This window comes from Drosophila innubila, chromosome X, assembly GCF_004354385.1.
Source record: "Drosophila innubila isolate TH190305 chromosome X, UK_Dinn_1.0, whole genome shotgun sequence".
In the NCBI taxonomy this organism is placed as follows: Eukaryota; Metazoa; Arthropoda; class Insecta; order Diptera; family Drosophilidae; genus Drosophila; species Drosophila innubila.
In genome coordinates, this window is record NC_047626.1 from 30,522,519 (window position 1) to 30,539,415 (window position 16,897).

Sequence of the window (16,897 nt, forward strand, 5' to 3'; positions counted from 1 at the left end):
CTTTTTTTCGTTACGGCGTCATACCGGTCTCAGTGTAAGAAGACTATTACCAATGTGGAACTGTAGCAGCAGTTTTTTAATTACATACAATTTATTTTCATTTATTAGATAGTTTAGATTTAATATCCTATCTCCACTGCTTATAACTTTTATTATCGATAACTTGACTATCAGCTGTTGACAGAAAAATGTATCAAGGCGTTGACTAGGAAGTATCAGAAGCATACAATTATTGTGATACTTAATCAGGGAGCATGTTTTCTGGCGAATGCGACCAATGTACTACGTGAATAAACAAAATAGTCGAAAGCTATCGATTGTGAACGGTTATCTTCGATAGCGCTGCGATAGAGCTAACTCATCGATAGAGCCATCGATAGTTTTTCATCTCTTACTGTTCAATTCTCATCACTATTTTTCACGCCAAAAATGGCGAAGTGAGTGCGTGCAGTTTTATTATTTGGTTTTGGATTTTTATGTCAATATATTCATTACATCGAATTATGTGAAGATCGCGCCAAAGCAACATGAAATGTGATTTGTATGGTTTTCAATAGAAAATTATAAATCTTGTAATTCCCGTTTTCGTACGCTATTTAAAGTTCTACGATATAACAAGTTAATCTAGAAATATCGGCAATGTGGAATCAATGGCCGGTCGCTGCGGTGCCTGCTGCGCCCATGTCAGCACCGCCACAGCCATCAGTACCGCCACCACTGCCCGATGCACCACCGCCACCACCGCCATCAGAAAATACACTGGCAACAACAGCAACAGAAGCTGTTGCAGCTGGTGTTCCTGGTGTAGGCAATGCTGCCACCGGCTACATGGCGCCGGTTGGAACTCAGTCCGCCTCCAATCCCTACGAACAATACACAGCCGCACAGTATGCAGCCATGACACCTGAGCAACAATACGCGCTGCAACAGCATTGGCAGCAGTGGCAAACATACCAGCAAGATTATGCAAAGTGGCATGCACAGTATGGTGAACAGGTGAGTTGTTATCGTTTTCGTGTTAATTGTTTGCCAATATTGACCAATCTTTTCAGTACAAGAGAGAAATGGCCGCAGCAGCAGCAGCAGCAACAACAACAACTGTACCCATTGTGGCACCTGTGCCCGTTGCAGCACCAGTAACAGCCACAGTGCCTACGATGGCAACCATCTATCCACAAGCTCAACTCGCACAACAAATAACAGTGCAGCCACAGATGCAGGCATATTTTCCACAGCCAAAGCAGCCCCAGCCACAAACACAGTCGCAGTTGTCCGGCAAAATAATGGCACAGCCGCAGATGTATAATCAGCCACCACCGCCGCCACCACAAGGATACCAACAGCATCCTCAACAGCAACAACAACCACAACAAATGCAACGCCAGCAACAGCCTCCACCTTCAAATCAATGGCAACAGCAACAGCAACCGACGCCGGGTAGATTTAATCAAGTGCCGCCTGTTAACTATAATCAGGCTCCACATCCTGGTGATCCCAGTATGTTTCCCAACATACAGCAACCACCACCTGCCTTTATGCAACAGCCACCGTTATCAGCTAATCAAATTGATGCCCCTTGGGCAAAGGATCAAAACAAAAGCAAAAATGACAGGGGTAATATTAATGAAGCGAATCAACGGAGACACGGATGGGATGGGCCACCGCTTGATGGTGGAAGGCAACAACAACATCAGCAGCAGCAAGGACCGCCACCTAACAATCGTTGGCAATCCAATGAGCAGGGAAACAATAAGAATAAAAGTGCCAATAAGTCAAATCAGTTTGGCAATCGACGCAACTGGCAAAACAATCCACCCGGCAATAACAACAAAAACAGCAATAATCGAAACAATCCATTCAGCTCAGCTGCGCCAAACCACTATGGCTCTGATAGTGGTGATGCGGCGGATCCAGGTGATCCAGGCTGCAATTCCAACTCGTCTGGAGGAATAGATGGTCGAAGCTATTCAATTAATTCCTTTAGCAATAACGGGTCAGGACAGAGACCGGCAGATAATTTTGGATCTGGAAGTTTTGATAACAACTGTCGCAGTGGCAACAATAACAACAACGCACGTTGGGAACATAATCGGCAGAATCAAGGCGGAGTCAACTTTGGTCCCTCACACGATAGTAATAATGACTGCGGTGGTTATAACCAAGTTCACAATCGGAATAATTTTAACCAACAGCAACAACAACAACAACAGCGTGCACCAGATTTGGATGAAGCTAGCTTTGATCGCTTGTTCGATCAGTGGGAGAAGCAATTTGAGGATTGGAAACGCGCCAATGCCAATCATCCAGATCGTGATGAGTATCGTCGATATGAGGAAGAATTTGAGAAGCAGCGTCGTCGTATTGCAGAACGTCGTGAGCAAATGAGACGTAGACGGCAATTGCAAAATCCACAACAAAACCAGCAACAAGCTAATCAGCAACCATATCCCAAAGCAGAACAACAACATCAGGGTCAGCAAGGTGTCAACTTTAGGACGGGCTATGACAATTATGAGGAACAGCATAATCGTGGCAATACTCCCAATAATGTTAATATTGATCAAACAAATAAACGGATCTCGGATGCGACCTTAGAAAATCAACATGTGTTACCTATCACACTTGAGGAGAAAGAGGCGCACCACTCGGACGCAAAAAAAGAGCAGGAAAAAGTGGGAGCGAAACTTGCACAACCATCTCAGCAATCATCACAAAAACAAAAGCACCAACAAGGGACAAGGTCGCCAAAGTCAGAGACTCCCACGCCAAGTACCACTTCTAGAAATCAACAGAAGCAGCCACATCAGGAAGTGGAAAATAGTAAATGTACAGCTAATATTCTAGGCAAGCGTAAAACTGATCAAAGAGGCAATGTGGGAGCAACGTCAACCCCAGCTAAAACAGCCAAGGAAGATAACATTTTAATAATTTCCTTGGATGACGATGACGATGACGATGATGCTGATTATGTACAAAAGAGTCAGATAGAGAAGGAGGATGACTCTGCTGCTTATACTCCGATGAAAAACATATTCAAAAAATCGGACGGTATACCAGGTCTTGATTTGGTTGCTGATGGACAAGCTGCAGTTCCCCCTGCTGCTGTTAGTGCAGCATCGAGAGCAACGGATGCTCCCAGTGCTGATAATAACAAAAAAATACCATCACTTTTTGATGTTGTTATTGATAAGCCGGTCTCCGAATCAGAAAAGGACCCTGTGGCGACAAATCCAACGATCAGCGAAACGCTTCCAGATGATGTAAGCAATGCACTCAAAGATCCTGAGTTCATGAACAACTTGTCTCAGGCCTTGGCCCAGGCGCAAGGTCGTGACCGAGATCAGTTACAACAGCAGCAACAGTCCAATGAACCATCAAAGCATTGTAGCAATAACAATAGCAACAACAATAACAATGATAGAAATAATGACGGTCGTCCGATGTCATTTGCCGAATGGCAACGAAAGAAAAATAACCGGGAAAGTGACCAACAAGATGAGCCCTTTAGAAACTTGAGCAGTTTTAGACCAGGATCAGGCAACGAACCTGGACCGGGCGGAGGATTTGGTCCTGACCAACGGCAACAACAGAGGTATGGTCCAAACGGTCCCGCATTAATGCATGGTGCAGGTCCAGGGGACTCACAGTTGATGGGACCCAATTTTATCGATTTCAGTGGTCCATCCAGTGGAAACCCTTGTTCCAAGGTTTCGCCATCTGGACCGAATTTTGGTGCTCCTAATTTTGATCGACAAGGCTCTGGCAATGGACCAGGACCAGGCCACGGACCCACTCCTGGACCATTTGGTGGCGGCTCAGGATTTAACGGTCCCTTTGGACGAAATTTCGGACCTGGTGGACCCAATAATTCCAACTTTTTGGGACCTGGCCCAAATTTTAATGACCGAGGACCAAATTTTGGTCCGAATTTCCATGGAAACGGACCAGGTCCAGGTCTATTTCGACCGAATTTTTGTGTCTCGAGTGGGCCGGCGTCTGGTCCTAACTTTGGAGGTCCCGTCCCTTTTTGTGGCCCAGGATCCAATAATGCAAATGTTCGCAACTTTGGTCAAGGACCCAATAATCCAAATGAACACAATTTTGGACTAGGACCTAATAATCCAAACGAACGCAACTTTGGCTCCGGACCTCATAATCCCAATTTCATTGGCCCTAACATGAGCAACAACAAAAGCAACTCGTTTATTGATAATCCATTCAGACGTAACGGAGGACCTCCAGCACCCAACTTTGATAGTAAATCTCGAGATGGACCCGGCTTTGAAGAACGTGTCAAAGGGCAGATAAGGAACAATTTTGGCAACGTGGGACACAACAACAAGCCTTGGGCTGATAGGTATGTTTCATAATACCTGCTTAGTTTGCTTTTGCTCTATCCTTGACCTCTTCATTCTTTTCTCTAAATTTGATAAATTTGTAAACCGGGGCTCATAACTTTTATACACACTCACATATACACGAGTACACTGCGCGTCATCAGGTTAGCACACCCTCTTGCGTTTGTAGTTTTGACTCAATACCATTCAAATGGACGATGTTAAAATTTTACAATTTTTGGTTGGCTATAGCCCATACCTTTCTCTGTTTAATAAAATTAAAATTTATTTTGTACATATTTTCTTACATTTTTTAAAATAATTATATATGAAGGTCGTCTGAAAAAATTTCAATTAAATTTTGGTCAACAGTTTAGACCATTCAACTTATCTTTTATTTATCATTGGCATTCAAACCCGTGAGACAACTGCTCAAGTAATCTATTTACTTTAATATCAATTAGTTAAATATAAAAAGAAAAATCAACAGAATTCGTCAAGTTTACTCTACATTCCTTGGCATCAGTCGGATGTAATTAATAAAGATGGTAGTAATAAATTAGTTTTTAATGCTAATATGAGATTTTTTTTTTGAGAGAAGCGTCAAACTTGTATAACATGAAAGAGTAATACAAAGCGGTCCATATTTAAAGAGACTGAAATTGAAAAAAACCCCTCCGAATGATGCTCGAAAGCCAGCACGGTTTAATTTTGTAAGAGAGCACATGTCATGAATAAATGAAATTCAATGTTTTTTCACGATCTTAGGAAGGAAACTGGATATGCAACAGAGTTTATATAAAATAAATTTTAGTTTCATTTAACAGAGAATTGAATGGGCTATAAGCAATAACAGTTTTAATATTGTCCGTTTGGATGGAATTAAGTCAAATCTACAAACGCCAGAGGTGTGCTAATCTAATGTTGCACAGTAAAGATACAATATGTCAAAAAACACTTTATACACTAAAAAAAAATATAATTTTTTGACTTTAGATATGAAAATAGTAGCTTTTTATTCATAGTAATCAAATTTTTTGAATGCATAATAATTAAGTGGGTGGTATTAAGTTAATATCTGAACAAAAAAATTACAAAACTATGAATAGTTAACTTATAAAACAACAAAAGCAGTGATTACACATTTTAGACACTGTCAAGAAACTCTTTACATATTTTGTTTTCGATTTCTGCTTTGGTTCCTTTTTTTTGCCTAATCATGCGAAAAATAGCCAAAATCCGCAAACATCGCTTAAAACTCTTGCCAAGGAGCTTAGAGAAGAGTGTGACGTGGTTGTATCACATGAAACAGTACGCCAGGCCAACCTACGGCAGAAGTACTCTTTAAGAGTTACTAGGAAGAAACCGCAATAAGCCTGCATAATATTGGGATGACGTCTGATTATATTCTAGATCCTGAATTATAATGATGCTCCACCCAGAGTATGCCGCAAGCCATTAACTGCGCTAGAAAATCAAAATATTATTTCGACTGTAAAGCTTGGAAAAATGTTTGCTATGATATGGGGGTGCATCTCTAGCCATGTATTCCTCGAAATTTTGAAATAAAATTTGAAAAGAAATGCGTCACATTTTCTCAAATTTTTTCATGGCAGTGATCCCAAACATAAAGCGCTAAATGTGCGGATTTTGCTGCTTTACAATTGTGACAAGGTCATCAATACACCACCCCAGAGACACGATCCTAACCTCATAATTAATTGGGTGCCCACTTGAAGCAAAAAGTGGGAAAAAGGCAGTCCAATACCGAATACTGCTGAAAGCTGTGAATCAGAAGATTCCCCTTGAGATTGACCTACCAAAGTGGGTCCATTCAATAAAAAAAAAAACAGCCCCAACATGTAGTTAATGCTAAGGGAGGGCATATTAAGTTAAAAGATTATAATATAAGAGTTTCTTGACAGTGTTTTTGTTTTTTTATAAGTTAACTATTCATGGTTTTGTAACTTTTTTTTTCAGATATTAATTTCATACTTATCACTTAATTGTTATGCATAAAAAAAATAGGATTATTATGAACAAAAAACTACTATTTTCATATCTAAAGACAAAAAAATATATATTTTTTCAGTGGGTTAAGTGTTTCTTGACATACTGTATATGTTTTATTCCGTATGCATATACTGCACAATAATGGGTTCAATAATTATAGTAGTATCATGTCCGTCAAATTGAGTACAACAAAAATGCCTTTACGATTTTTATTTATCGTGATTACTGAGATATCTGTACATTTCTGTGCGGTGGAGTATAAACCAAATCTTTCGTCGAAATCTAATCGTAAACGTGATTTGTTCAATGATATGGTAACACATAGACTTGGGTTGTCTATGAGTGAGTGAACAAAAAAGAGGTGCTCTTTTGAAATGAGTTAGCGAACGTGTTCCTTTATGATTGCTCATTTTTGCTCAGTTGTTCACTTTCGCTCTTTTGTTTAATTTGAATAAGTTGTTCAATTTTGCTCTGTTCAATTTGGCTAACCTGATGTTGATATAAAGTTTGTTCATTTTGACCCGTCATTTGATTACATTGCACAATGTCAGTAAGCGCCAAACAAACAATATCTCAAAATAAAGCAATACAATATCTCTTTATAAGAAATTCAGTGAATTATGGACACATTTTGATCACATTTCACACAAGTCTAGTAACACATGTCTACTCCTTGTATGTAGAGTTGGGATTTCTAGCTCAATGTGCTGAATAAGTTCACTCGTTCATTTTTCAATCGTAAACTAAATCTGTCATTAAGTTTAATATTCAGTTGGTCAGTTGTCATGAACTAAGAACGATTTGGTTTCTATTCAGTTGTCATTAAGTTCATTATTCAGTTGGTCAGTTGTCATGAACGAAGATGAATAGGTCATTCTGATCAGTTGGTCAGTTGCTTATAAACGTCGAGACCGGTCAATTTGCTTGACTGAGGTGCTTTTACAACCGTTCCTTTATAGAAAAATTTATTTAAAGCTTATAATTAGAAAATAAAATAAATGTTTGTTAGTTTTAGAATACTTAAACTTAGGTCCGGTTTTTCAATGTCTCCTTAATTTTTTATAAAATAGATAAATTCAAATTTGACATTGATTTCTATACATTTTACGTCAAAATATTTGTTGTATAGTTATCAAACCCCTTAAATATACATTGAAAAATCGGCCCTAAAACTGGCCTTGCAATATATACAAAATTGCAAACAGAACTGCGCTTTCTTTTGGACATCTTAATAGAAAAAATGTTATTATAAAATTCATGTGATTCTTCGAATTATAATGACTCCACTGTTGAAAAAGATTAAAAAAATGCACTTACATGCAACGGACCCGCTGAGCAAAATGAACTATATAGTTCATGAAAGACTGAATAAGTTCACTCGCTCATTTCAATGACCCGTTCATTTGAACTTTTTCAGAATGAAACGACCCAACTCTACTCGTATGCTACAATAACCTCCTTTTTGGATTTCTCAGACGAGGCTAATATAGAACTTAATTATTAACAACAAAAAAATTGTAGAATAGAAGTAATAAAGAATTTATTACACACGATATTTTCGTGCACATTGCTTTGTCACAAAAATATTACATACGATATGTTGAATAAAACCTTCAATTGAATTAAATTTATTTATTAAATTTAACGTTAAAATTTTACAGAGTTAAGCCTTTATTCAAATGCTTTATTGAATACAATAGAATATTCAAATTAAATTATCTTGGTCCGTTTCCGTACTTAATACCTTAGTCAACATTTCGGTGGAAATCTATTTTAAAACACAAATTTGTTTAATTCTTAGAAGAATTTAAAACAAGTACTTTTTAACAGGGATTTAGAGGCTTTGGTTTATGGTTAAGTTCAAAATGTTTTTAATTGGATTGAAAGTGATTTTTTTAAGCAGCTAAACGCAGCTTGCTAAATTTCGACTTTACTCGAATTGGGTGGGGCCAAATTATCAATAATTTCCAGCATTTAAAATCTGTTAATTTAATGCAAAGGATTCGTTGCCAGCCAAAAAAAAAAAAATGAATACAATTGCCTGTAAGACGGAAGAGGCTGCAACAATCAATTAACCATTATAGTTTACATTTTTATTTGTGCTTGACAAATAGTTTCCGGAACCTCAGAAACTTATTTGTTTGGTACATAGATATAATAAAATTGACACTGCGATTCCAGGGTAATTAAACCGATACATTGCCAAAAATAGTATTAATCCACGTCAATTCGAGTGTTTCGAATTTTTAATTCGTTCCGATAGTTAAAATAATTTCGTTTAGATGCAAACAGTGACCGAAAGTTGACCACCAAGTCTGGCATTTGCCTTACTTAAGTGGGCATGTTTCAGCATGTTTGTAAACCCAATGTTAATGTTTAACAAATCTTATGGTTAACGCCCGCAAAGAAGGGCTTAGCCAAATTTTTCTTGGATCCGCTTAGTGTATAAATATAAAGATTACGTTTTGTACACGCTATTTGTCTTAGCTCTTTGTAGCGAGAAAGAATTTCATCAAATTTTAATGCAATAGGGAATGGGTTCAGAATTTGGAACTTACGTGGCTCAGGTGCGCCTAACTACACTACATAATACCACTCATATCTCAATATTAAATTATGATTTGACTGAATGATAACTGCTCATTTGGCGAGCATTGATTTTTGATTTGTTTTGATGACTTAGAGCTTTATAATGAGAAAACGAGAAAACTCAGATTTATAATATTGATATTTATGGTTGGATCGACAAATTCGGTCATATAAAAAATAATACAAAATTAAAACAACCTGCACCTTATACATATTTGAATAAGTTCTATCAAAGTTTACAGAAATATATAAAAGCAATGCAAAAAGCATAAAAAAGCGGTATTTCATTTTAATTTGTAGTATAAATATATAAAAAACAATCTGATCTACAGTTACTTACAATTATGATCTAAATACTGTGTATATTTCAAGCAATTGTGATTTTCTGATAGCCCCTTGAAATGTGAAATTTATTTGGATAAACCTGACCGACAACCACTTTATCCCATTTTTCATGTTCTCCATGTTTGTAGTTTAAAATGTGCAGGCATTTTTTTTTTTGATCTCGTCGTTAACGCTGGAATTTCGATTCCATACCCATTTTCTCTTTTTCTCTTCTACTTTTATGCACCCAAAATAAAAATTCTTTATGGCGCATCAAATCCATGACTGCGATACACAAACTCTTAAAAACAAAAAATAAATCATATTATGAATATCATCTGATACGTGCGTCTGAGCAGCGGCCGATCCTTTCGTGGTGGGGGTGTAGCCAATGCAAATTTTAAAAACTCAAAAAGGAGCAATAAGAACACGCAGCAGCATCGTGGGTCCAAATAGAGGTGAAGAAGAATGAAGATCAATAATGTTACGATTAGATTACGTTTTCTTCTCGATGTTCGCAACATGAATCTAAGCAATCACCTGAATCATCGATGAAGCAACAGAGGATATGCACAATCTCCGCATATACCTATACCTATACAAACACCTTCACTGAGACTTTAAGCTTTGTTATAGTATAAATTAACATTCAACTTACTCTTACATTTTTTTTCTTTATTATTTGCGGTTTTGTTTTTTATTTGTGCAAAAAGAGAATAGTTTTAAATTTTATGATTTTTGTTTATATATTCGATATTCAATATAAGAGACATCGGATTTTTACATAATTGATAAATATTTTGAACCAATCTATTGGGGTATTCAAATGAAATTTCTTGAATCGTCAATTTATTCCGAATTTAACATTAAATAATTATCAGCAAGTTTCATTCAAATTTTAACAATTTTGAGTGTCCCCAATTCAAAAATATTGAAGGTAAAATTAAAATTAAAATTGGTTTAGATAAGAAAGATTTATATTAATCATATAAAAACACACATTGAATACGAATATGAATAAAGTGATTTTAAGTTAACTTAAATGCGCGAGTGCATTTATATATTTCAAATCTTCGTCGTTTAAATGTAAATATTTCTGATATCCTTGCATCATGAAATTCAATACACAAGGGCTCATAAGTTTGTAGCAACTTATGTAATACACAACAGCCGATTTGATATAGCCGTGACTGTTTGTCTTTGGAATAAATTTTGAAGCTAGCTTTGACAAAAAAAACTATAATTAAGTGTTAATCACTATGTACAAAACTGAATCTGGGAGTTATGTCCTAAATTTTGTTGGCCTTTAGGTCTAAGATGATTTTTGAGTTTTATGTTGGACATATCGTAGATAAATAATAGAATTTGGATCAGTAGTTAAATTTTTGAGGATAGACGTAAAATGAGAATCGGATTAACTGAACTAAAAGACCTACAATCTGAGACTTAGAACGTTTGTGCAATTAAGGGAGTAGTTCAATAGATCTTAGACCGACAACTCTAATGGATATAACGGCCAGATTTTTTTTAACGCTGTAACATGCAGTGTTGTGCCTTAAAGTATTATCATTATCTTTTGATTACAGTTTAAAAAGTTATGATAATGAAATCACATTTTTTTTAGGATTAACAAATCTACAGCTAATGAAATGTCATTTCACTAGCATTGCAAATATTAGGGATAATCAAATGAAATTTTCGAGTAACATTGAAAAAATAAAATATATTGAAATTAATATTAGCTATTAACTAGCATTATTTTTAATGCGAAAAAGATTAATTATTAGTTGCAATGAAACGTTTTGTTAGTTCCTTAAATGTTAATTTTTTTTTAATATTTTGTTTTGTCCTTATGTACATATTCTTATATTCAGTAAGCATGGTCTGCTTGATTCATACTTGTTGAGAACTTTTTAGATGTCATAATCAACTGAAATCAGCATGCAGACCCACGAGCTTGCATCTGATCGGGTTGAGCGATTGAGGTCGGATTCGAAAGTTCGTGTATTCTGATGAGTTCAGAGCGTTCGATGAAAAAAATTTGAGAAGACAAATTAAGTGTCTGTACCAATTTATTGACCACAACGATTTAAAGTCACAATGATGAGCAGACGATAAATCTGCTGGCACATTCTCTTCTCCCACACACTCAAAATCTGAGACAGGAAATTTAAAAAAAAATTTCAAGTCTGTATATGCCTGAGTGTCTGTTCATAGTTTAGTCTGTTCCCGAATTCTCTTCATCCGTAATAAGCATACATATTTCTCAATAAATAGTAAAAAAAATAAATCAAATTAATGCGATTTTCTATTAAGTGCGGTAGTTAATGGGGTTTTTTTTATATTAAATATAATTGCACTCCATTCTTACCTTACATTTTTATATGTTTTTATTGTCGAGGGTGTCCTTCAGAATGATAAAAACTCCGTGTTTGGTATATTTTTATAAGAACCTCGGGCTATATACATATATATATATATATATATATATATATATATATATATCGGTTCGTTCTATTATTTAATATAGGCTTTGCACAAGAAGCCCTGAACTGAATAACAGCGCCTATTTTCTTGCAATTAAACTAAGATTACAGGACCCCAAAGACTTACTTCACGATGAAGATATCATGTTCTAAGTGACAAGTCTATTTCCTTAACATTTTGACCCAAGTGCCAACACCTCCATTAGATCACCGACCAATTTATTATGCAAATAGCATATATCCACAATTGCGTGTTGTATTAAAATAGCAATAAATGTATGAGTTTAAGTGTTTCTTTCTGGTTTAATATCATAAACATAAACCGATAATACAACAAACGAACAACAACAATTTTTTTGAAAATACGTAACTTAAAAAAAAATCAAACACAAAAATTAATAATCAATCAATTGCCAAAAATAATACGAAATAAAATTGTTATGAAAATCAAACTCGTCACTGCGTCACGCTACGTTGCAGCGCGGAATCCTTCGGCAATGTCCATTCCAACGAGCCCGTCTATCGTCCCATGAAAGTGTTTGACTATCAGAACAGCCGCAATACCGCCGCAAAGGTAATTGATTATGGTCACAAATCTGCTGATGTTGCTGGCAGTCGAATTGGAACTGGTGGCTCTGTACCAGCACACGCCCCTGCACCTGCTATACCGGAGTTTAGACCCGTTAATACGTTTGACTATGGACACGCCTCACATAATGCCGTTCCAGCAGGACCAGGAGAGGGCCCATTAAATCGAAATGCTAACACAAACACTAACAACAAGAAGAAAAACAAAAAGAAGAATAAGAATCGACAGCGATTGCTACTGCAGCAGCAGCAGCAGCAAGAGCAGCAGCAGCCACAAGAGCAGCAGCAGCAACAAGAGCAGCAATCGTCTATGTCGACCAACATCGAGGTAAGTGACTAGCTATGTAGATAGAATTGAAAATAAACATAACTTTTTATTTGTGTGCCTACTAGCCCAATTCCTTAAGTACAGAGGCTGTTGACCAGAGCAGCAGGCCGGATGATCTCGAGGACATATCCGATGGAGAGGAGTAAGATGATTTGACTAAATTGATTATGTTTACATTTTACCTTAGTAAAAACCTTATTACTTAGTAATCTGGCCGATGTGACACGTATTGAATCACCACCACCACCATCACCTCCGAAAATGAATAAGCAACATCAGCAGCAGCAGGAGCCTCGTAAAGCATTTCCTGCCAATCCACAACGTCGCGTGCTCGGCGATCCGCCCGCTGCCCTCTTTCCTTCCACAGCAGCAGCTAACCGACAAATACCCGATCAAGCAGATACACGTCGTTTGGAAATGAGCGTTCCTACTAATGAGAATCGAAATACCATATCCATTGATGAGGTTCTCCTGCCTCCGGGTCGATTATCGCGTCCCAAGCGCGTCTGCATAATACTTCGGGGACCCCCAGGCAGCGGAAAGTCTTACGTGGCCCGGCTGATTAAGGATAAAGAGTTGGAAATGGGTGGTGCCAATCCGCGCTTACTAAGCATAGACGATTATTTCATTATTGAGAACGACTATGAAGAAAAGTGTCCCAAGACTGGAAAAAAGGTGAGCGTGGTAAAACAGACTATTTTGACTGCCATATGTTAATTTTTCGAAATATTTGGCTCAAGATGTTAGATCAAAGTTAACATAAAACTACTACAAAGAGAACAGAGATATTTTCAAACATATTTTTTTTTTGCATTTTTATTCAGTTTAAAGATATTTTAATTCAATTTAAATAATATAAAATTTTGTCAAATCTCTCAAGAATTGTATACTCCAAAACGAAATAATGAGTGAATGTGAGAAGTATTTAACTCTAATTCCGTGATATTTTCTATTTGTAGATACCGAAAAAGGAAATACTTTACGAATATGATGATGCGATGGAAGAGACCTATATGCAATATTTAATAAAATCTTTCAAAAAGACATTAAGTGATAATCTTTATGATTTCATAATTGTCGACTGCAACAACAGCTCGCTACGAACGCTCAACGAGTTCTATTGTCATGCCAAGGATTCGAATTTCGTGGTAAGTAGCTCTGTTCCTTACAACATATCGCTCTGTCTCTTTTTTATTCATTGTAGTTCACTTTCATTATCGCTCTCTTTCTCTTTTTTTCCCTTTCTTTCTCTCGGTCTCGTATTGTATTCACATTTGGTATTTTTTTTCAGCCGTACATCATTGATCTGCATTGTGCTGTGGAGACCTGCTTGGGTCGCAACAGTCATCAGCGCAGCGAGGAGGACATCCGCGCTGTTTTGGACAATTGGTGTATAACTCCGTTACACTATATAAAACTGGATGTATCGACGCTGCTTGAAAATGTCGTTGAAATGGAGGATGTAGAGAATATGGCAACGGTAACTATGCTCTAAAGCCTCCCGGTACTGGCCTCGGTCCGTCCACAAAAGGCAACCCTCTTCCTGGGCAACGTAACATCAGAATCTGTCATGCTGGCCATCAGTGAGTGTGTATGTGTATGTTGCACGATGGCTGGCAATGTGTGGAAATCACGGTGGAAGGCTGTTAGAAGTGCTCAGCTGTTAGAAGTGCTGAGCTATTAAATGTATACATTCAACCAAATATTAATATATATGTATACCCTAAAAGCTAAAGTTTATTCACTAGTATCGTAAAGTTGGCGAAGCTATATAGTATAAGCAACTGTTTAATACAACTCTTAATTTAAGTTTCTCTGAAATTCTCAAATTATATTCAAATGTTTGTATAATATACATGGTATATGCATTAAGTTAAATGCCTATACACATGAGTATATGGTATATATATTTGCAAACACACATACATAAATGTATTTACATAATACATGGGTATGTACATGTATGACCTTTATACAATTCAAGGCACTGACGTCTCAGAAATCTACAACTGCTTAATAGCAATTAATTGAAATATTCAAATAACAATTTATGAAATTAATTAACTAAGTAAAGGCAACTAAAACACTGGTCAGCAACCCTTTGTTCATTTATTGTGGCTTGTTCTTTGCAGGATGATAATGCGAATAACGAGGAGCCTGCTCTCGAGGATGCTGTCAATGTTGGCGTCGAAGAGGAGGACAGCAACAGCGCCGATGCTGTCAACGATGTAAGTCAGCTTATAGCAACCGTTAAATGCGTATTTATTCTATTATTGGTATATTGCTGTTTATGACTAATGAGTACAGTCTGTGCGTTCTTCAGCTGATTAATTTTCGTTGTTTTTTTTGTATAATTCTTTGACATGCGTGTCGGTTGTGTTGTATAGTGCGGCTTTCTGAAAAGCAAGTGGGAAAATGATACTACCGAGGAGAATCTGGGTAAGTGCACTCACTTCCAATCAAATATTATACGTTATATTACAATCTCCTTATTTGCAGCCCGTCTCGACGGCACCAACCGCCTTATGCAAAAGCGTAAGACGGCAAGCATGGCAGAATTTTTGCAGCTAGATGATTGGGAACCGCCTATAAGTGGCGCTGACGGTAAAAAGCGCGTAAGTTTCTCTGACTATAGTGGTAAACTTTACATAAATATTTTATTTAAATGTACATGTATTTCAGGTAAGATGGGCAGACATTGAGGAAAAGCGTGCCCAGCAAAAGATGCGTGCAATCGGTTTTGTTGTTGGCCAGACAGATTGGAAGCGAATGATGGATCCCAATGCTGGCAATCGTGCACTCAACAAAACGAAGTATATTGAACGTGTAAATAAACGGCGCTGATCGTCGCTCATGTGGCAAATTACAATTGGCAATTGGAAGTCGGCATCGACAACACAACCATTCTTACACAGATACACCTTTTGTTATCGTAATTGGATGTGCTTATAGGAAATGATCCTATTTAATAGTTAATAATATAGACTTTATTTGTTGTCCAACAAAAAGTTTGCATGCTTTTAATGTCAGCCGATATTACCAATTGCGTGCAAAAGTAACTGCGAAATTACACAATGAATCCAATTATAACATTTTCAATACATTTTGCGCTCAATTTCCCAAACAAAAATTCATGATTTGCAGGGCATGTATTATTATTTTTTTTATTATTTAATTGTTACAGAACTTAGGTGAAAATTTGATTTTGTATGAATTTGCAAACAAAGCTGAATTCACATAATTTATAGATTCTCATTTACCTTCAGTTTGTTTACCAAAAAACAATTATTAATTGTTTTATTATTCGTTTTTTCTTTTTTTCTCAAAAATGATGCATTCTAACATGTTTGCAGATAAAACTGCAAAGAAAAATAAAACTTTTATACAATACACACATTAAATTTAATAAATTAAGTAAATATAACACATTTCCCTCTACAAATATATAAAATTTAATATATACAAGAACTTATTACGCATTTTAATGAGCCATGTACATTTCATCTGCAGATGTTTTATTTGATATATTGCGAGTACATTTTTTACAAAATTGTATTCTGATTACACAAGGGAACAGCATATTTGTTGCATGAAATATTATGACTGAAATTATATTTTCTCAAGCTGCTGATTTCAGAACTGAAGTCAGATTCTTACTATCAGCTTTAGTTTTTGAGAAAAAATTAACACGTTTTTAAAGAAAATATATTTTTTTTATTAAGAAAACCATTTGAAAAACCTCCACTTAAACGGTCAAAAAAAGCGGGTAAAATGGCTGTAGAGGTAGTGTATCTTGCAACCAAGTTGCTGGAATTGTAATAACATAAGTTGCTCCGCATAGCTTTCATCCTTTTTGTTCCACAGAAAATTTTGTGCATCCCAAACGAATTCGTTCCAGGCATTTTTGTCAATATCAGTTATGTATTAAAGTTTTTAAACTTTATCAACTTTTTATTTGGGAAGTTATTCTGTTTTAAATTTTTTTTTTTAGTTGTTTAGTTGTTTAGTTTTTTTTAGTTGTCTGTATGCACCTGTTCCCTTGTGTTATCAGCAGACTTAAAAGTTAAACGAATTTATGATTGTTGGATTCTTTTCTTAATTTGATGTGTTTTAAATATGTACACTTACATTAAATATAAAACAGTTATACACGTGAATATGTTTTTGTCGGATTCGGATAGTAGAGGTATTCTGGAAATAAAGTAATACACGAACTTTCAAGGTCAAATGTT

At 36.2% G+C, this 16,897-nt stretch overlaps 1 protein-coding gene across 6 annotated transcripts; it reads left to right on the forward strand.

Annotated features, from left to right (window-relative positions):
- Window positions 1-429: 429 nt before the first annotated feature.
- On the forward strand, window positions 430-16,055 carry LOC117780887 (uncharacterized protein DDB_G0283357). Of its 6 annotated transcripts, XM_034617584.1 has the most exons (12): window positions 432-996; window positions 1,053-3,592; window positions 3,677-4,357; window positions 12,230-12,665; window positions 12,731-12,807; window positions 12,872-13,340; window positions 13,625-13,813; window positions 13,957-14,145; window positions 14,798-14,893; window positions 15,053-15,104; window positions 15,165-15,280; window positions 15,348-16,055. In XM_034617584.1, exons 1-12 carry the CDS (start codon window positions 640-642, stop codon window positions 15,507-15,509), a joined length of 5,364 nt encoding a protein of 1,787 aa, XP_034473475.1. In that variant the 5' UTR covers window positions 432-639; the 3' UTR covers window positions 15,510-16,055. The 6 variants fall into 6 exon arrangements, with proteins under 6 accessions (XP_034473483.1, XP_034473499.1, XP_034473492.1 ...); XM_034617576.1 differs by having other exon boundaries at window positions 1,053-4,357; XM_034617592.1 differs by lacking the exons at window positions 12,230-12,665; window positions 12,731-12,807; window positions 12,872-13,340; ... (1 more) ...; window positions 13,957-14,145; window positions 15,348-16,055 and having other exon boundaries at window positions 430-996; window positions 1,053-4,357; window positions 15,165-15,272.
- The last annotated feature ends 842 nt before the right edge of the window (window positions 16,056-16,897 follow it).

Excerpts from the sequence above, each read along its gene's own strand:
- LOC117780887 (XM_034617576.1), top strand. The coding sequence starts at position 640 with ATGTGGAATCAATGGCCGGTCGCTGCGGTGCCTGCTGCGCCCATGTCA. Across the intron at positions 13,814-13,956 it reads CCAAGGATTCGAATTTCGTG|CCGTACATCATTGATCTGCA; the intron begins GTAAGTAGCTCT and ends ATTTTTTTTCAG. Across the intron at positions 15,281-15,347 it reads GCGCTGACGGTAAAAAGCGC|GTAAGATGGGCAGACATTGA; the intron begins GTAAGTTTCTCT and ends CATGTATTTCAG.